The sequence below is a fragment of the Ascaphus truei genome, chromosome 4, assembly GCF_040206685.1.
Source record: "Ascaphus truei isolate aAscTru1 chromosome 4, aAscTru1.hap1, whole genome shotgun sequence".
Taxonomy (NCBI): Eukaryota; Metazoa; Chordata; class Amphibia; order Anura; family Ascaphidae; genus Ascaphus; species Ascaphus truei.
Genome location: NC_134486.1, coordinates 3,228,343 through 3,246,998, shown reverse-complemented (window position 1 = coordinate 3,246,998; position 18,656 = coordinate 3,228,343). Strand labels below are relative to the sequence as shown.

The following is an 18,656-nucleotide window of genomic DNA, read 5'->3' as shown; positions in this document are numbered from 1 at the left end:
AGAGACGCAGAGCGTGAGGGGCGCGAGAGGAGGGGTCCCCCGGGCCGTTACTGAGAAACAACGCGTCGTACTCTGACAAGAGACGCAGAGCGTGAGGAGCGCGAGAGGAGGGGTCCCCCGGGCCGTTACTGAGAAACAGCGCGTCGTACTCTGACAAGAGACGCAGAGCGTGAGGGGCGCGAGAGGAGGGGCGCGAGAGGAGGGGTCCCCCGGGGCGTTACTGAGAAACAGCGCGTCGTACTCTGACAAGAGACGCAGAGCGTGAGGAGCGCGAGAGGAGGGGTCCCCCGGGCCGTTACTGAGAAACAGCGCGTCGTATTCTGACAAGAGACGCAGAGCGTGAGGAGCGCGAGAGGAGGGGTCCCCCGGGCGTTACTGAGACACAGCGCGTCGTACTCTGACAAGAGACGCAGAGCGTGAGGAGCGCGAGAGGAGGGGTCCCCCGGGCCGTTACTGAGACACAGCGCGTCGTACTCTGACAAGAGACGCAGAGCGTGAGGGGCGCGAGAGGAGGGGTCCCCCGGGCCGTTACTGAGAAACAGCGCGTCGTACTCTGACGAGACGCAGAGCGTGAGGGGCGCGAGAGGAGGGGTCCCCCGGGCCGTTACCGAGAAACAGCGCGTCGTACTCTGACAAGAGACGCAGAGCGTGAGGGGCGCGAGAGGAGGGGTCCCCCGGGCCGTTACTGAGAAACAGCCCGTCGTACTCTGACAAGAGACGCAGAACGTGAGGGGCGCGAGAGGAGGGGTCCCCCGGCCGTTACTGAGAAACAGCGCGTCGTACTCTGACAAGAGACGCAGAGCGTGAGGGGCGCGAGAGGAGGGGTCCCCCGGGCCGTTACTGAGAAACAGCGCGTCGTACTCTGACAAGAGACGCAGAGCGTGAGGAGCGCGAGAGGAGGGGTCCCCCGGGCCGTTACTGAGACACAGCGCGTCGTACTCTGACAAGAGACGCAGAGCGTGAGGGGCGCGAGAGGAGGGGTCCCCCGGGCCGTTACTGAGAAACAGCGCGTCGTACTCTGACAAGAGACGCAGAGCGTGAGGGGCGCGAGAGGAGGGGTCCCCCGGGCCGTTACTGAGAAACAGCCCGTCGTACTCTGACAAGAGACGCAGAGCGTGAGGGGCGCGAGAGGAGGGGTCCCCCGGGCCGTTACTGAGAAACAGCGCGTCGTACTCTGACAAGAGACGCAGAGCGTGAGGAGCGCGAGAGGAGGGGTCCCCCGGGCCGTTACTGAGAAACAGCGCGTCGTACTCTGACAAGAGACGCAGAGCGTGAGGAGCGCGAGAGGAGGGGTCCCCCGGCCGTTACTGAGAAACAGCGCGTCGTACTCTGACAAGAGACGCAGAGCGTGAGGAGCGCGAGAGGAGGGGTACCGCGGCCCGTTACTGAGAAACAGCGCGTCGTACTCTGACAAGAGACGCAGAGCGTGAGGAGCGCGAGAGGAGGGGTCCCCCGGGCCGTTACTGAGAAACAGCGCGTCGTATTCTGACAAGAGACGCAGAGCGTGAGAAGCGCGAGAGGAGGGGTCCCCCGGGCGTTACTGAGAAACAGCGCGTCGTACTCTGACAAGAGACGCAGAGCGTGAGGAGCGCGAGAGGAGGGGTCCCCCGGGCCGTTACTGAGACACAGCGCGTCGTACTCTGACAAGAGACGCAGAGCGTGAGGGGCGCGAGAGGAGGGGTCCCCCGGGCCGTTACTGAGAAACAGCGCGTCGTACTCTGACAAGAGACGCAGAGCGTGAGGGGCGCGAGAGGAGGGGTCCCCCGGGCCGTTACCGAGAAACAGCGCGTCGTACTCTGACAAGAGACGCAGAGCGTGAGGGGCGCGAGAGGAGGGGTCCCCCGGGCCGTTACCGAGAAACAGCCCGTCGTACTCTGACAAGAGACGCAGAGCGTGAGGGGCGCGAGAGGAGGGGTCCCCCGGCCGTTACTGAGAAACAGCGCGTCGTACTCTGACAAGAGACGCAGAGCGTGAGGGGCGCGAGAGGAGGGGTCCCCCGGGCCGTTACTGAGAAACAGCGCGTCGTACTCTGACAAGAGACGCAGAGCGTGAGGAGCGCGAGAGGAGGGGTCCCCCGGGCCGTTACCGAGAAACAGCGCGTCGTACTCTGACAAGAGACGCAGAGCGTGAGGAGCGCGAGAGGAGGGGTCCCCCGGGCCGTTACCGAGAAACAGCGCGTCGTACTCTGACAAGAGACGCAGAGCGTGAGGAGCGCGAGAGGAGGGGTCCCCAGGGCCGTTACTGAGACACAGCGCGTCGTACTCTGACAAGAGACGCAGAGCGTGAGGGGCGCGAGAGGAGGGGTCCCCCGGGCCGTTACTGAGAAACAGCGCGTCGTACTCTGACAAGAGACGCAGAGCGTGAGGAGCGCGAGAGGAGGGGTCCCCCGGGCCGTTACTGAGAAACAGCGCGTCGTACTCTGACAAGAGACGCAGAGCGTGAGGAGCGCGAGAGGAGGGGTCCCCCGGCCGTTACTGAGAAACAGCGCGTCGTACTCTGACAAGAGACGCAGAGCGTGAGGGGCGCGAGAGGAGGGGTCCCCCGGGCCGTTACTGAGAAACAGCGCGTCGTACTCTGACAAGAGACGCAGAGCGTGAGGAGCGCGAGAGGAGGGGTCCCCCGGCCGTTACTGAGAAACAGCGCGTCATACTCTGACAAGAGACGCAGAGCGTGAGGGGCGCGAGAGGAGGGGTCCCCCGGGCCGTTACTGAGAAACAGCGCGTCGTACTCTGACAAGAGACGCAGAGCGTGAGGGGCGCGAGAGGAGGGGTCCCCCGGCCCGTTACTGAGAAACAGCGCGTCGTACTCTGACAAGAGACGCAGAGCGTGAGGAGCGCGAGAGGAGGGGTCCCCCGGGCCGTTACCGAGAAACAGCGCGTCGTACTCTGACAAGAGACGCAGAGCGTGAGGAGCGCGAGAGGAGGGGTCCCCCGGGCCGTTACTGAGAAACAGCGCGTCGTACTCTGACAAGAGACGCAGAGCGTGAGGGGCGCGAGAGGAGGGGTCCCCCGGGCCGTTACTGAGAAACAGCCCGTCGTACTCTGACAAGAGACGCAGAGCGTGAGGGGCGCGAGAGGAGGGGTCCCCCGGCCGTTACTGAGAAACAGCGCGTCGTACTCTGACAAGAGACGCAGAGCGTGAGGGGCGCGAGAGGAGGGGTCCCCCGGGCCGTTACTGAGAAACAGCGCGTCGTACTCTGACAAGAGACGCAGAGCGTGAGGAGCGCGAGAGGAGGGGTCCCCCGGGCCGTTACTGAGACACAGCGCGTCGTACTCTGACAAAAGACGCAGAGCGTGAGGGGCGCGAGAGGAGGGGTCCCCCGGGCCGTTACTGAGAAACAGCGCGTCGTACTCTGACAAGAGACGCAGAGTGTGAGGGGCGCGAGAGGAGGGGTCCCCCGGGCCGTTACTGAGAAACAGCCCGTCGTACTCTGACAAGAGACGCAGAGCGTGAGGGGCGCGAGAGGAGGGGTCCCCCGGGCCGTTACTGAGAAACAGCGCGTCGTACTCTGACAAGAGACGCAGAGCGTGAGGAGCGCGAGAGGAGGGGTCCCCCGGGCCGTTACTGAGAAACAGCGCGTCGTACTCTGACAAGAGACGCAGAGCGTGAGGAGCGCGAGAGGAGGGGTCCCCCGGGCCGTTACTGAGAAACAGCGCGTCGTACTCTGACAAGAGACGCAGAGCGTGAGGAGCGCGAGAGGAGGGGTCCCCCGGGCCGTTACTGAGAAACAGCGCGTCGTACTCTGACAAGAGACGCAGAGCGTGAGGAGCGCGAGAAGAGGGGTCACCCCGGGCCGTTACTGGGAAACAGCGCGTCGTACTCTGACAAGAGACGTAGAGCGCGAGCGAGAGGGGCACAAGGAGGGGGAGCGAGCGCGAGGGCACGAGGAGGGGGAGCGAGCGCGAAGGCACGAGGAGGGGGAGCGAGCGCGAACGCACGAGGAGGGGGAGAGGAAGCGAGGGAGACAGACACATTCACAGGTCCCCCCACGGGCGCGCGGTGTTACCTGCGCTGTTCAGGGCGCGGTCCCAGGGCAGGACGGTGACCTCGGCGCCCCGCTGGCACAGGCAGCGGATCTGGTTATACTTCAGCCCACAATCCAGAACCGCGATCCTGGGATCACCGCCGCGATTAAACACCCGCGCCTCCTGCAGGCAGGAAGACATCTTTATTACAGGCCGCCATGTGCTAATAACCCGCCCAGGCACTGCCAACGCACGCGCCGGAGAGTGCGGCAGGAAAGGGACATTCGGTGCAAACATGGCCTTTTCCAGAAGTTTTATTATAGTTTCGGGGTTCCTATATCAGGGGTGAGACGCCGGCCCATGCAACGAGCGTTCGGGCGGCGGTTTCCCCAGAGAAGCTGGCGCTGCGCATGCACAGAGCAGTTGGGTGGCGGTTTCCTCGGAGAAGCCGGCGCGGTACATGCAGAGCGTTCGGGTCGCAGTTTCCCCGGAGAAGCCGGCGCGGTGCACAGAGCGTTCGGACGGCTGTTTCCCCGGAGAAGCCGGCGCGGTGCATCGAGCGGTCGGGCGGCGGTTTCCCCGGAGAAGCCGGCGCGGTGCATCGAGCGGTCGGGCGGCGGTTTCCCCGGAGAAGCCGGCGCGGTGCATCGAGCGTTCGGACGGCGGTTTCCCCGGAGAAGCCGGCGCGGTGCATCGAGCGGTCAGACGGCGGTTTCCCCGGAGAAGCCGGCGCGGTGCACAGAGCGTTCGGACGGCGGTTTCCCCGGAGAAGCCGGCGCGGTGCATCGAGCGCTCGGGTGGCGGTTTCCCTGGAGAAGCCGGCGCGGTGCACAGAGCGTTCGGACGGCGGTTTCCCCGGTTTCCATGGAGAAGCCGACGCGGTGCATCGAGCGGTCGGGCGGCGCTTACCTTCAGGGACACCTCCTGCACCAGGTTCCGCTTCCCGGGGTCCAAGTACGGGACCCGGCTCTCGTCTGTTCCCTCTAGGACCAGTTTGCCGAGCATCGTGCCCTTCTCCCGAATCTTCTTGGTAAGCGCCCGCGTGTCCACACCTGGGAGAAGAGAGGGGTCAGAAGGGTCAGAGGGGGGGGGGGGGAGGAGAGACAGAGACCCCAGCCCCCCAAACACAGGGTCCAGAGGTGGGAGACCCAAGCCCCCCAAACACAGGGTCCAGCGGCGGGAGACCCTAGCCCCCCCAAACACAGGGTCCGGAGGCGAGACCCTAGCCCCCCCAAACACAGGGTCCGGAGGCGAGACCCTAGCCCCCCCAAACACACGGTCCGGAGGTGGGAGACCCCAGCCCCCCCAAACACAGGGTCCGGAGGCGAGAGACCCCAGCCCCCCAAACACAGGCTCCGGAGGCGGGAGACCCTAGCCCCCCAAACACAGGGTCCGGAGGCGGGAGACCCCAGCCCCCCAAACACAGGGTCCGGAGGCGGGAGACCCCAGTGTGGCGAAAATGGGGGTAATCAGCGCATTAATAAAGGCAGTGGGCTCGGCTGGTTACCCCAATTTAGTATTGGGGATGAAGGGGTTAATTTTATATGCTGTTCCCATGTACCATTCTCCCCTTTATGCATTGTTGTCCCCTTGACTGCTAATTTAGGAACGGAGTGAGCCAGCACCCTGATTTTTGGGGTGCAGCCTCAGTGTAACCCCCCAAGAACACACATATTAAAAATATAACTTTGTCATAAGGGAAACATATATTTTTGATGAAGTGCCTTTCTGTTGCAGTTTTAAAATGTACCGGCAGGATGCTATTTTTTCTGCCTGCCTTTGTAATGCATTAAGTGTGACGGAGACGCGCTTAATAACACATTTATATTTCGTGGATCCTGATTGAGCAGAACAGGTTGAGCAAAATAAACTGAGATTTATTCCCTTGATAGGCAAACACACGACAACTGCAGAATACACTTAATAATTACACATACTGGTATAGGAACAGGGGATAATGTCCAGAAAGGTGGAAAGCAGAAGAAGATTGTCTTTTAAAATGTAGTCCTTTTGCAAGGGCACAAATTGCCAGCCCCAATCCTTCTGTGAATGTGCAAAGTCTTTTCTGGTCCGTTGGGGTTAATCAAATAACCCCCAGCACTCACAGTGTCCTAACGCAGAGTTTTGTCCTTCGTTCCGATGTAATAAGACTCTTTGCGTTCCAGGAATGTGCTGCTGCTCTTCTCTGCTCACATGATAGAATGAAAAACGAAAGACAATGGGGAATAGCCTGGGTGGGATGTATATAGGAATTGGAAGCCTATCGCCAACATACCCACCCAATCCCCCTCGTGGGAAAGTAATCATTCCCCAATCACCTACTTGCCCACAGTTTCGCGAGTGGGCACCAGGGATTTCCTGTTCACACAGAGCATGTGCGACAACGCCATCTTGCTACTTAGCATAGGTGCACTCCCCTCTCTACCTGGCCCCTCTCAGGCTGGAAGGGGGAACTCAGGGTGTGAGTTAGCCCACATGGTCACCAGGACTTCCTATTTAGCATCCATCTGGCCAATTCACAGCCCCCTTACTCTGGGTCTTTTGATATGCAACTTCCAGAGAGACTTACAGGCGTGGGCCCAGCAGGCTAGCTTTGAAGCTTGCATAGGCAAGTGACCCAGCTCATAGGTGTCAAAACATTTGGTTCTGGTATGCATAACATTTGTTCCTTAATGCATTACAAAGGCAGGCAGAAACAATAGCATCCTGCCGGTACATATAAACCTGCACCAGAAGGCACATTATCAAAAATATATGTTTCCCTTATGACAAAGTTATATTTTTAATATGTGTGTTCTTGGGGGGTTACACTGAGGCTGCACACCAAAAATCAGGGTGCTGGCTCACTCCGTTCCTAAATTAGCAGTCTTAATGGAACGGCTCCTGTTATTCAGCACCGCAGGTAAGGACAAGCCTGCAAAAAGGGGACAACAATGCATAGAGGGGAGAACGGTACATGGGAACAGCATATAAAATGAAACCCTTCATCCCCAATACGAAATAGGGGTAACCAGCCGAGCCCACTGCCTTTATTAATGCGCCGATTACCCCCATTTTCGCCACATTAAGGAACAAACGTTATGCATCCATGGACCCCCTGGTGGGAGATGCCGATGGGTCTAGGGACGTGTGGGGGGGATGAAAGACCCCAGAGTCTTAAAGTGTCACTTAATCAGGATGTTTCTGAGTAGCAGATCCTGTTACTCATCCTGGATATTTCACACCTTGGGACCAAACTCCAGACGCTGCGTCCCCAGAAATGAGTGGCCCCTTTTTACTTAGCAGTGCTACCAAGCTGCTTACTGAGCATGCTCAGAGTTACCTGGGCTGGCTGTAGGATTTGCCCATGTGACATGGCAGGTTCTGATAGGAGGAAGATAATTCCTTGCCAATGGGATGAGGCTAATGTAACACTTCACAGGCCCTTGTCCTTAAAAAGGCCTGTACCCCTCATTCCTGTGTTCTTGCTGTTGCTGTTACCTGATTTCTTCAAGCGGATAAGACCTAAGTACAGCGGCTACGATTCCAGAACGCAAGGGGTTAAAAAACATCGCAACAAGGAAACTTGCCCTGCTTCAGGATTTCGTTAGCCCCGGGAATCCAGACCAATCCCAGAGAACCAGAAAAGACTTTGCACGTTCACAGAAGGATTGGACTGGGGCTATTTATTTGGCAATTTGCAATAGGACTACATTTTAAAAGAAAATCTTCTGGTGCTTTGCACCTTTCTGGACATTATCCTCTGTTCCTATATAAAGTGCGTCTCCCGTCACACCCAGCCCCCCCCAAACACAGGGTTCGGAGGTGGGAGACCCCAGCCCCCCAAACACAGGGTTCGGAGGTGGGAGACCCCAGCCCCCCCAAAAACAGGGTTCGGAGGTGGGAGACCCTAGCCCCCCAAAACACAGGGTCCGGAAGTGGGAGACCCTAGCCCCCCAAACACAGGGTCCTGGGGGTGGGAGACCCAAGCCCCCCCAAACACAGGGTCCTGGGGGTGGGAGACCCCAGCCCCCACCCCCAAACACAGGGTCCGGAGGCGGGAGACCCCAGCCCCCCCAAACACAGGGTCCTGGGGGTGGGAGACCCCAGCCACCCCAAACACAGTGTCCTGGGGGTGGGAGACCCCAGCCCCCCCACAGGGTCCTGGGGGTGGGAGACCCCAGCCCCCCCAAACACAGGGTCCTGGGGGTGGGAGACCCCAGCCCCCCCAAACACAGGGTCCTGGGGGCAGGAGACCCCAGCCCCCCCAAACACAGGGTCCTGGGGGCAGGAGACTCCAGCCCCCCCAAACACAGGGTCCTGGGGGTGGGAGACCCCAGCTCCCCAAACACAGGGTCTGGAGGCGGGGGACCCCAGCCCCCCCAAACACAGGGTCCGGAGGTGGGAGACCCCAGCCCCCCAAACACAGGGTCCTGGGGGTGGGAGACCCCAGCCCCCCCAAATACAGGGTCCTGGGGGTGGGAGACCCCAGCCCCCCCAAACACAGGGTCCGGCGGCAGGAGACCCCAGCCCCCCCAAACACAGGGTCCGGCGGCAGGAGACCCCAGCCTCCCAAACACAGGGTCCGGCGGCGGGAGACCCCAGCCCCCCCAAAGACAGGGTCTGGCGGCGGGAGACCCCAGCCCCCCCAAACACAGGGTCCGGATGCGGGAGACCCCAGCCCCCCAAACACAGGGTCCGGATGCGGGAGACCCCAGCCCCCCCAAACACAGGGTCCGGATGCGGGAGACCCCAGCCCCCCCAAACACAGGGTCCGGAGGTGTGAGACCCCAGCCCCCCCAAACACAGGGTCCGGAGGCGGGAGACCCCAGCCCCCCAAACACAGGGTCCGGAGGTGGGAGACCCTAGCCCCCCCAAACACAGGGTCCTGGGGGTGTGAGACCCCAGTCTCCGTAAACACTGCGCAGAGAATACGATCTCTGCCCGCTCACCGGATTTTATTCCTAAAAACCATGCAGTGCAAGTCCTGAGCCCGGGTAACCCACCAGCGAAGCGCCTGCAACGTAGTGGGATTAGCCAACCTCGCATAACACACTGCCCGAGGAGACCGTGTGTAATCTGCACACAAAACAGCTCTGTGCTGCCACACTAAAAGGAGAACTCGGGCGCATGGCCCAGCGGGCCGCCTACCCCCCCACCTGCGGGCCGTCTACCCCCCCCCTGCGGGCCGCCTACCCCCCCCCCCTGCGGGCCTCCTACCCCCTGCGGGCCGCCTACCCCCTGCGGGCCGCCTACCCCAGGGTGGCGAAAATGGGGGTAATCAGCGCATTAATAAAGGCACTGGGCTCGGCTGGTTACCCCTATTTCGTATTGGGGATGAAGGGGTTAATTTTATATGCTGTTCCCATGTACCATTTTCCCCTATATGCATTGTTGTCCACTTTTTGCAGGCTAGTCACTACCTGCAGTGCAGACTAACAGGAGCCGTTCCATTAAGACTGCTAATTTAGGAACGGAGTGAGCCAGCACCCTGATTTTTGGTGTGCAGCCTCAGTGTAACCCTACAAGAACATACATATTAAAAATATAACTTTGTCATAAGGGAAACATATATTTTTGATGAAGTGCCTTTCTGTTGCAATTTTAAAATGTACCGGCAGGATGCTATTTTTTTCTGCCTGCCTTTGTAATGCATTAAGGAACAAATGTTATGCATATATGAGCCCCCGGTTGGGAGATGCCGATGTGTCTAGGGGATGAAAGACATCAGATTCTTAAAGTGTCACTTAATCAGGATGTCTCTGAGTAGCAGATCCTGTTACTCATCCTGGATATTTCACACCTTGGGACCAAACTCCAGATGTTGCGTCCCCAGAAATGAGTGGCCCCTTTTTACTTAGCAGTGCTACCAAGCTGCTTACTGAGCATGCTCAGAGTTACCTGGGCTGGCTGTAGGATTTGCCCATGTGACATGGCAAATTCTGATAGGAGGAAGATAATTCCTTACCAATGGGATGAGGCTAATGTAACACTTCACAGGCCCATGTCCTTAAAAAGGCCTGTACCCCTCATTCCTGTGTTGTTGTTGATGCTGTTGTTGTTGCTGTTGCTACCTGATTTCTTCAAGCGGATAAGACCTAAGTACAGCGGCTACGATTCCAGAACGCATGGGGTTAAAAACATCGCAACAAGGAAACTTGCCCTGCTTCAGGATTTCGTTAGCCCTGAGGATCCGGAACGAATCCCAGAGAACCAGAAAAGACTTTGCACGTTCGCAGAAGTATTGGACTGGCTATTTATTTGGCAATTTTCAAAAGGACTACATTTTAAAAGACAATCTTCTGGTGCTTTGCACCTTTCTGGACATTATCCTCTGTTTCTCTACCCGTACGTGTAATTATTAAATTTATTCTGCAGTTGTCGTGTGTTTGCCTATCAAGGGAATAAATCTCAGTTTATTTTGCTCAGCTTGTTCTGCTCAACCAGGATCCACGAAATATAAATGTGTTATTAAGCGCGTCTCCCGTCACAGGCGTTTAAAACTGGTGGCAGCTGGTGAGATACTGATTGAGCCTATATTGCAGTGTCCTGCAATATAATGAGGACCTTGTAGATTGCAAGCTCCTCAGACAAGTGGCAACTTACACACACTTCCAAAGAAGCACGAGATAATTCACCGGTCTCTGGACCTATACCCCAGTGGCACCATGAGTCCACGCTCAGGAAGGTTTTGTACCTGGAAACGGGCGCAGATAGTGGAGAGATGTGTGGGGTACGGGTTCACGACAGACGGTCGTTCAAAGAGTCAGCTGGAGGAGGACATAGAAGAATATGAGGGCAGGATGGCCCCGCCAGAACAGTACTCAGCACGGAGTGCAGGCGGTCCCTCCAGCTCCGGGGCTGCAAGGACAGCGGGAGGATGTCAGTGACCGCCTGGAAGAGGGTGGCGTGGTGCCAGGGGGTGCAGATGGGTTAGTTGCTGCGGCGACCGAACTTGCTACCTTTTGGTCTCATTGCACTCCTCACCGCCTGGGGAGAAGGGGTTAGCTATGAACAGTGGGTACAGCTCCTGTCGACAGCGCTTGGAAGGACCCCTCACTCCCACCTTGTCAGCGGGGAACAGGACGTTCCCAGAGTAACTGCTGTGGACGCAGCAGAGCCAGCAAATTAATATGTAACCAGCAGAGCCTTGGTGAGCAACGCAGCAGTCCCCAGAGAGGCAGCCATTCCGGCTAGAGGGGACCAGTCTGCACCTCAGCGGACTCCCAAACATACAGTGGGCAGCGTCACGCCCTATACTGGGGAGTTCAAGCTTGAGAGACGTGCTATCATTGCCACAAGGTGGGCCACATCCGGCCACATTGCCCGGACCGTGAGCGGTCTGGGGGACCCCCATCAGGGGCAACGTTCACCAGCTGCAGGGCCAGTAACCCAGATTGGGCTGGCCCACACAGAGGAACAGAGCACAGCCATGGAGCCACAACCAAGAGGGATGTCCCAGGCAGATGCTGCTTTTGTCACCTCAGAGCTAGCAGCAGTGAGCAGAGGATGTCCAAGTGCATCAGTCGAGATGCAGCCTGCTGATGTCCTGAGCAGGCACACACGGAGGGTTACCTTTGGTGACCGGCAAGCAGGGAGCTTGCCAGATTTGGGTGCTGCTGTTATTCTGGGGCAGCCAGAAGATTTGCTCCCAGGCACCGGGGTGCAAAGAACCATGCCTGATGGAGGGCTGCGGTCCTTACAGGGTGCCCAGATCATCTTGGATGATCCCCAAGAACACACCTATTAAAAATATAACTTTGTCATAAGGGAAACATATATTTTTGATAAAGTGCCTTTCTGTTGCAGTTTTAAAATGTACCAGCAGGATGCTATTTTTTTCTGCCTGCCTTTGTAATGCATTAAGGAACAAATGTTATGCATACATGAGCCCCCTGTTGGGAGATGCCGATGCGTCTAGGGGATGAAAGACCCCAGATTCTTAAAGTGTCACTTAAATCAGGATGTTTCTGAGTAGCAGATCCTAAACAACAAAACAGGTAGCGCTAACCGTAATGTGTGTGGTGTAGTAACTATTACCTTATATATTAATTAAAACTATACATAAGGGGCTGCCTAGGACACAAAGCCTGACCCCCTGGTCAGGAAAACAGTATGGACAGGGAATAGTTCCGTGGGCGCCTATAAAATTTTACCACTATAAAGGATATACGAAAACCAAGCCTGTTGGTTGTGAAGATTGTTGATCCTCACGGTGGGCTTGAAAACAAAGAGAAAGCACAACACATAGCGTAATACTGTTGAAACATTAAACAAACAACTTGTCTTATATGTTTCAACAGTATTACGCTATGTGTTGTGCTTTCTCTTTGTTTTCAAGCCCACCGTGAGGATCAACAATCTTCACAACCAACAGGCTTGGTTTTCGTATATCCTTTATAGTGGTAAAATTTTATAGGCGCCCACGGAACTATTCCCTGAGTAGCAGATCCTGTTACTCATCCTGGATATTTCACACCTTGGGACCAAACTCCAGACATTGCGTCCCCAGAAATGAGTGGCCCCTTTTTACTTAGCAGTGCTACCAATCTGCTTACTGAGCATGCTCAGAGTTACCTGAGCTGGCTGTAGGATTTGCCCATGTGACATGGCAGGTTCTGATAGGAGGAAGATAATTCCTTGCCAATGGGATGAGGCTAATGTAACACTTCACAGGCCCTTGTCCTTAAAAAGGCCTGTAACCCTCATTCCTGTGTTGTTGTTGTTGCTGTTGTTGTTACCTGATTTCTTCAAGCGGATAAGATCTAAGTACAGCGGCTACGATTCCAGAAAGCAAGGGGTTAAAAACATCGCAACAAGGAAACTTGCCCTGCTTCAGGATTTCGTTAGCCCTGGGGATTCCAGAACAAACCCCAAAGAACAAGAAAAGACTTTGCCCATTCACAGAAGGATTGGACTGGGGCTATTTATTTGGCAATTTGCAAAAGGACTAAATTTTAAAGGACAATCTTCTGGTGCTTTGGCACCTTTCTGGACATTACCCCCTGTTCCTCTACCCGTAAGTGTAATTATTAAGTGTATTCTGCAGTTGTCGTGTGTTTGCCTATCAAGGGAATAAATCTCAGTTTATTTTGCTCAACCTGTTCTGCTCAATCAGGACCCACGAAATATAAATGTGTTATTAAGCGCGTCTCCCGTCACACCCTGCGCCGCCTACCCCTGCGGGTGCGTGGCCCTGCGCCGCCTACCCCTGCGGGTGCGTGGCCCTGCGCCGCCTACCCCTGCGGGTGCCCACCCCTGTGGGCCCCCCACCCCTGCGGGCGCGTGCTGCCGGTACTGCGCCTTTTTAAACAGAAATGACAACAGCGAAGAAGAAATGGCTCCACTGCCCCCTAGAGGCTCCATCACCCGCCCATCTCCCCCAAACCGAGGCCCCCTTCTCCCCCCTTCCCCCAGGCACACCATCCCCCTCCCCCCAGTACCTTCCAGTCCAGGGACTCCGTGGTGCTTCAGCCACTGGTCCAGTGAGAGCGCCGAGCTCCAGTGGCTGTGGTTCCCCGAGTTCTCTCCCACGATCAGCGCCGACGCGTGGATCCGATCGGACTCGAACCACTGGGGAGAGGGAACACACGGATCAGACACAGGGATACACGGGTAACAAGCAGTGGTACTGAGCCACACACAATAAATATATATATTACACACACACAAGGCCATACGTGAGAGGCACTGTGTGTGGTAGGAGACCATTGAATGGCAGCGCTGTGGAAACGCCCTTAACCCTTCACTGCCCGAGGGGCCTGCAATGCATTGTATGGGGTAAAGGGGCATTGCTCCAGTAGGGGGCACTCCCTCCGCTGAAGCAGGGATATCTCAAATACCTGATCTGTTTGGGGGGGGGGGGGGAAGGGAAGCACAGTAACAGACACAGGCCCCCCCCCCCCCCTCAGGGTGACAGGCAGCAGCGGAAACATCATGCACACGTATGTGAGCCGGAGCAGCAGCGGAAACATCACGCACACGTATGTGAGCCGGAGCAGCAGCGGAAACATCACGCACACGTATGTGAGCCGGAGCAGCAGCGGAAACATCACGCACACGTATGTGAGCCGGAGCAGCAGCGGAAACATCACGCACACGTATGTGAGCCGGAGCAGCAGCGGAAACATCACGCACACGTATGTGAGCCGGAGCAGCAGCGGAAACATCACGCACACGTATGTGAGCCGGAGCAGCAGCGGAAACAACACGCACACGTATGTGAGCCGGAGCAGCAGCGGAAACAACACGCACGCGTATGTGAGCCGGAGCAGCAGCGGAAACATCACGCACACGTATGTGAGTCGGAGCAGCAGCGGAAACATCACGCACACGTATGTGAGCCGGAGCAGCACAGTTATCAGGAGCAGAGGCTCAAGGCCACGGGAAGGAATGCGAGATAATCCCACAGAGAGAGCGCTACTCAGCCACAGAGAGACAGGCAGACTGATACCCGAGAGCTGGGAATCCCACAGAGAGAGAGAGCGCTACCCAGCCACGGAGAGACAGGCAGACTGATACCCGAGAGCTGGGAATCCCACAGAGAGAGCGCTACCCAGCCACGGAGAGACAGGCAGACTGATACCCGAGAGCTGGGAATCCCACAGAGAGAGACAGAGAGCGTCACCCAGCCACGGAGAGACAGGCAGACTGATACCCGAGAGCTGGGAATCCCACAGAGAGAGAGAGAGAGAGAGAGAGAGCGCTACCCAGCCACGGAGAGACAGGCAGACTGATACCCGAGAGCTGGAAATCCCACAGAGAGAGAGAGCGCTACCCAGCCACAGAGAGACAGGCAGACTGATACCCGAGAGCTGGGAATCCCACAGAGAGAGAGAGCGCTACCCAGCCACAGAGAGACAGGCAGACTGATACCCGAGAGCTGGGAATCCCAGAGAGAGACAGAGAGCGCCACCCAGCCACGGAGAGACAGGCAGACTGATACCCGAGAGCTGGGAATCCCACAGAGAGAGACAGAGAGCGCCACCCAGCCACAGAGAGACAGGCAGACTGATACCCGAGAGCTGGGAATCCCACAGAGAGAGAGAGCGCTACCCAGCCACAGAGAGACAGGCAGACTGATACCCGAGAGCTGGGAATCCCAGGGAGAGAGACAGAGAGCGCCACCCAGCCACGGAGAGACAGGCAGACTGATACCCGAGAGCTGGGAGTCCCACACAGAGAGAGAGCGCTACCCAGCCACGGAGAGACAGGCAGACTGATACCTGAGAGCTGGGAATCCCAGAGAGAGAGAGAGAGCGCTACCCAGCCACGGAGAGACAGGCAGACTGATACCCGAGAGCTGGGAATCCCACAGAGAGAGAGAGAGAGAGAGAGAGAGAGAGAGAGAGCGCTACCCAGCCACGGAGAGACAGGCAGACTCATACCCGAGAGCTGGAACAGGGGAGGTCCGTGTAAAGGTACGAGGGGAAGGGTCCTGTAAAGGTACGAGGGGAGGGGGGGGGTCCGTGGAAAGGTACGAGGGGAGGGTCCGTGGAAAGGTACGAGGGGGGAGGGGTCCGTGTAAAGGTACGAGGGGAGAGGAGGGGGGTCCGTGTAAAGGTACGAGGGGGTTCCGTGTAAAGGTACGAGGGGGGGGGGTCCGTGTAAAGGTACGAGGGGAGAGGTCTGTGTAAAGGTACGAGGGGGGGAGAGGGGGGGGTCCGTGTAAAGGTTCGAGGGGGGGGTCCGTGTAACCTTACTGCTCTCATTGAGTTTCTTACCCAATAAACTTATGATCAGTGAAATGTTCTCTTGTTCTAATTGGTTGAAGCACAGAAATATCCAACCAATCAGAGCAGGGATTGTGGGAGGGGGGCGCGGCGGCGTATTGTATGCAAAACCCGTAACGGTATTTTTGTCAGGGACTTTCACCGAACCCAAGTGTCACCCACCCAGTCCCACCAACCCTCTTCCCCCCCCCCCACCAGCTCGCCACCCCCCCTCCCCCCCAGTCGCACCAACCCTCCCCCACCAGCTCGCCACCCCCACGAGCTCGCCACCCCCACCCCCGTCCCATCAACCCTCTCTCCCCCCCCACCAGCTCGCCGCCCCCACCCCCCAGTCCCACCAACCCTCTCCCCCCCCCCACCAGCTCGCCGCCCCCACCCCCCAGTCCCACCAACCCTCTCCCCCCCCCCACCAGCTCGCCGCCCCACCCCCCAGTCCCACCAACCCTCTCTCCCCCCCCACCTGCTCGCCGCCCCCACCCCCCAGTCCCACCAACCCTCTCTCCCCCCCCCACCTGCTCGCCGCCCCCACCCCCAAGTCCCACCAACCCTCTCTCCCCCCCCCCACCAGCTCGCCACCCCCCTGCACTTCCCTTACCCGGCTGAGTCCGAACTCATCCTGCTGGTCCTGGGGGATCCCGTAGTTCCCGATCAGCGGGTAGGTGAGGACCAGGATCTGAGACTTGTAGGAAGGGTCTGTCAGGGCCTCGGGGTACCCCACCATGCCGGTCTGGAAAACTGGGGGCGGGAGGCACAGGGACATTCAGGTCAGGGGTTCACCCACCAAGGCCAGTAAGTCTCCCAACTGCTAGGGAAAGCCAACCCCCGACACGCACAGAGCTCTCTGCCTCCCGGGCCTGGCTATCCCTGGTGCCGCCTCCCGGGCCTGGCTATCCCTGGTGCCGCCTCCCGGGCCTGGCTATCCCTGGTGCCGCCTCCCGGGCCTGGCTATCCCTGGTGCCGCCTCTAACCCACCGTATAACCAGTTAGTTCAGTATAACGCCCTGCGGGGATGTGTTACAGTCCCAGGGTCAGGGTGCCCGGCATTAAAGGGAGTAAGCCCAGGACACATCGGCCGGGGGGGCTGCTGGGAACGGCGCGTCAGAGGTCCCGGCGCTCGATAGGCTAGCTACGGGCGCTGGGGCTGGGGTAAGTGTGTCCTCACTGCTACAGGACCGCAGCTGGAACGGGCTGAGGACACACTTAGCCCAGCCCCACGCGCCGTAGCTAGCCTATCGAGCGCCGGGACCTCTGACGCTCTCCCAAGTACCGTAGCTAGCACACACTAGCCACGCCCCCTCACACTAGCCCCCCCCCAGCGCACTCTCTCCCCCTCCCCAGCTCACACGCCCCCCTCCCCAGCGCACACTCCCCCCTCCCCAGCGCACACTCCCCCCTCCCAGCGTCACACCCCCCCTCCCCAGCTCACACTCGCCCCACCTCCCCAGCTCACACTCGCCCCCTCCCAGCTCACTCTCCCCCCGCCCCAGCTCACACTCCCCCCTCCCCAGCTCACACTATCCCCCCCCTTCTCCTCAGCTCACACGCTCTCCCCCCTTCCGCCTGCCCAGCTCACACGCTCCCCCCCTCCCCAGCTCACACTATCCCCCCCCTCCCCAGCTCACACAATGCCCCAGCTCACACCTCTATCCCCCCCTCCTCAGCTCCCTCTAGCCCCCCCCCCTCCTCAGCTCCTCTAGCCCCCCCCTCCTCCCCAGCTCACTCTCTATCCCCCCCTCCTCCCCTGCTCACTCTCTAGCCCCCCCTCCTCCCCAGCTCACTCGCGAGCCCCCCCAGCTCACTCTCTATCCCCCCTCCTCCCAGCTCACTCTCGATCCCCCCCTCCTCCCCAGCTCACGTCTCGAGCCCCCCCCTCCTCCCCAGCTCACTCTCGATCCCCCCCTCCTCCCGCAGCTCACTCTCTAGCCCCCCCTCCTCCCTCAGCTCACTCTCTAGCCCCCCCTCCTCCCCAGCTCACTCTCTATCCCCCCCTCCTCCCCAGCTCACTGCTCTATCCCCCCTCCTCCCCAGCTCACGCTCTATCCCCCCCGCCTCCACAGCTCACTCTCGATCCCCCCCTCCTCCCCAGCTCACTCTCTATCCCCCCTCCCTCCTCCCAGCTCACTCTCTATCCCCCCCTCCTCCCCAGCTCACTCTCTATCCCCCCTCCTCCCCAGCTCACTCGGCTAGCCCCCCCTCCTCCCCAGCTCACTCTCTATCCCCCCCTCCTCCCAGCTCACGCTCTACCCCCCGCCTGCCCCAGCTCACGCTCTAGCCCCCCGCCTCCCCAGCGCACTCTCTGATGGCCCCCCGCCTCCCCAGCTCACTCTCTAGCCCCCCCCCCACTCGCGAGCCCCCCTCCCCACTCTCTAGCCCCCCCCTCCCCCTCCAGCTCACTCTCTAGCCCCCCCAGCGCACGCTCTAGCCCCCCAGCTCACGCTCTATCCCCCCTCCTCCCCTCCCCACTCTCTAGCCCCCCTCCCCCCCAGAGCACTCGCTAGCCCCCCTCCCCACTCGCTAGCCCCCCCTCCTCCCCAGCTCACTCTCGATCCCCCCGCCTCCCAGCTCACGCTCTAGCCCCCCCGCCTCCCCAGCTCACGCTCTTCCCCCCGCCCCCAGCTCACTCTCTATCCCCCCGCCTCCCCAGCGCACGCTCTATCCCCCCTCCTCCCCAGCTCACTCTCTAGCCCCCTCCTCCCCAGCTCACGCTCGACCCCCCTCCTCCCCAGCTCACTCTCTAGCCCCCTCCTTCCCAGCTCACTCACTATCCCCCCTCCCCACTCGCTAGCCCCCCCTCCCCCCAGCTCACTCTCTAAGCCCCCCCTCCTCCCCAGCTCACTCTCTAGCCCCCCAGCTCACTCGCGATCCCCCCAGCGCACGCTCGAGTCCCCCCCAGCTCACTCTCTAGCCCCCCCAGCTCACTCTCTATCCCCCCAGCTCACCCTCTATCCCCCCCAGCTCACTCTCTATCCCCCCCAGCTCA

General features: G+C 59.3%; 1 protein-coding gene across 5 annotated transcripts in view; it reads right to left on the bottom strand.

The window, feature by feature from the left end:
• LOC142492494 (multifunctional protein CAD-like) overlaps window positions 1-16,451 on the bottom strand; it is a 204,035-nt gene extending 187,584 nt beyond the window's left edge. For all 5 annotated transcript variants that reach the window (XM_075595154.1, XM_075595157.1, XM_075595158.1 and 2 more), the window contains exons 1-4: window positions 16,272-16,451; window positions 13,388-13,517; window positions 4,875-5,017; window positions 4,007-4,148 (exon numbers count right to left, since the gene is read on the bottom strand). In XM_075595154.1, the coding sequence (XP_075451269.1) occupies window positions 4,007-4,148; window positions 4,875-5,017; window positions 13,388-13,517; window positions 16,272-16,436 (580 nt within the window). In that variant the 5' untranslated portion in view covers window positions 16,437-16,451. The remainder of the gene's footprint in view (window positions 1-4,006; window positions 4,149-4,874; window positions 5,018-13,387; window positions 13,518-16,271) is intronic.
• Between the last annotated feature and the right edge of the window lie 2,205 nt (window positions 16,452-18,656).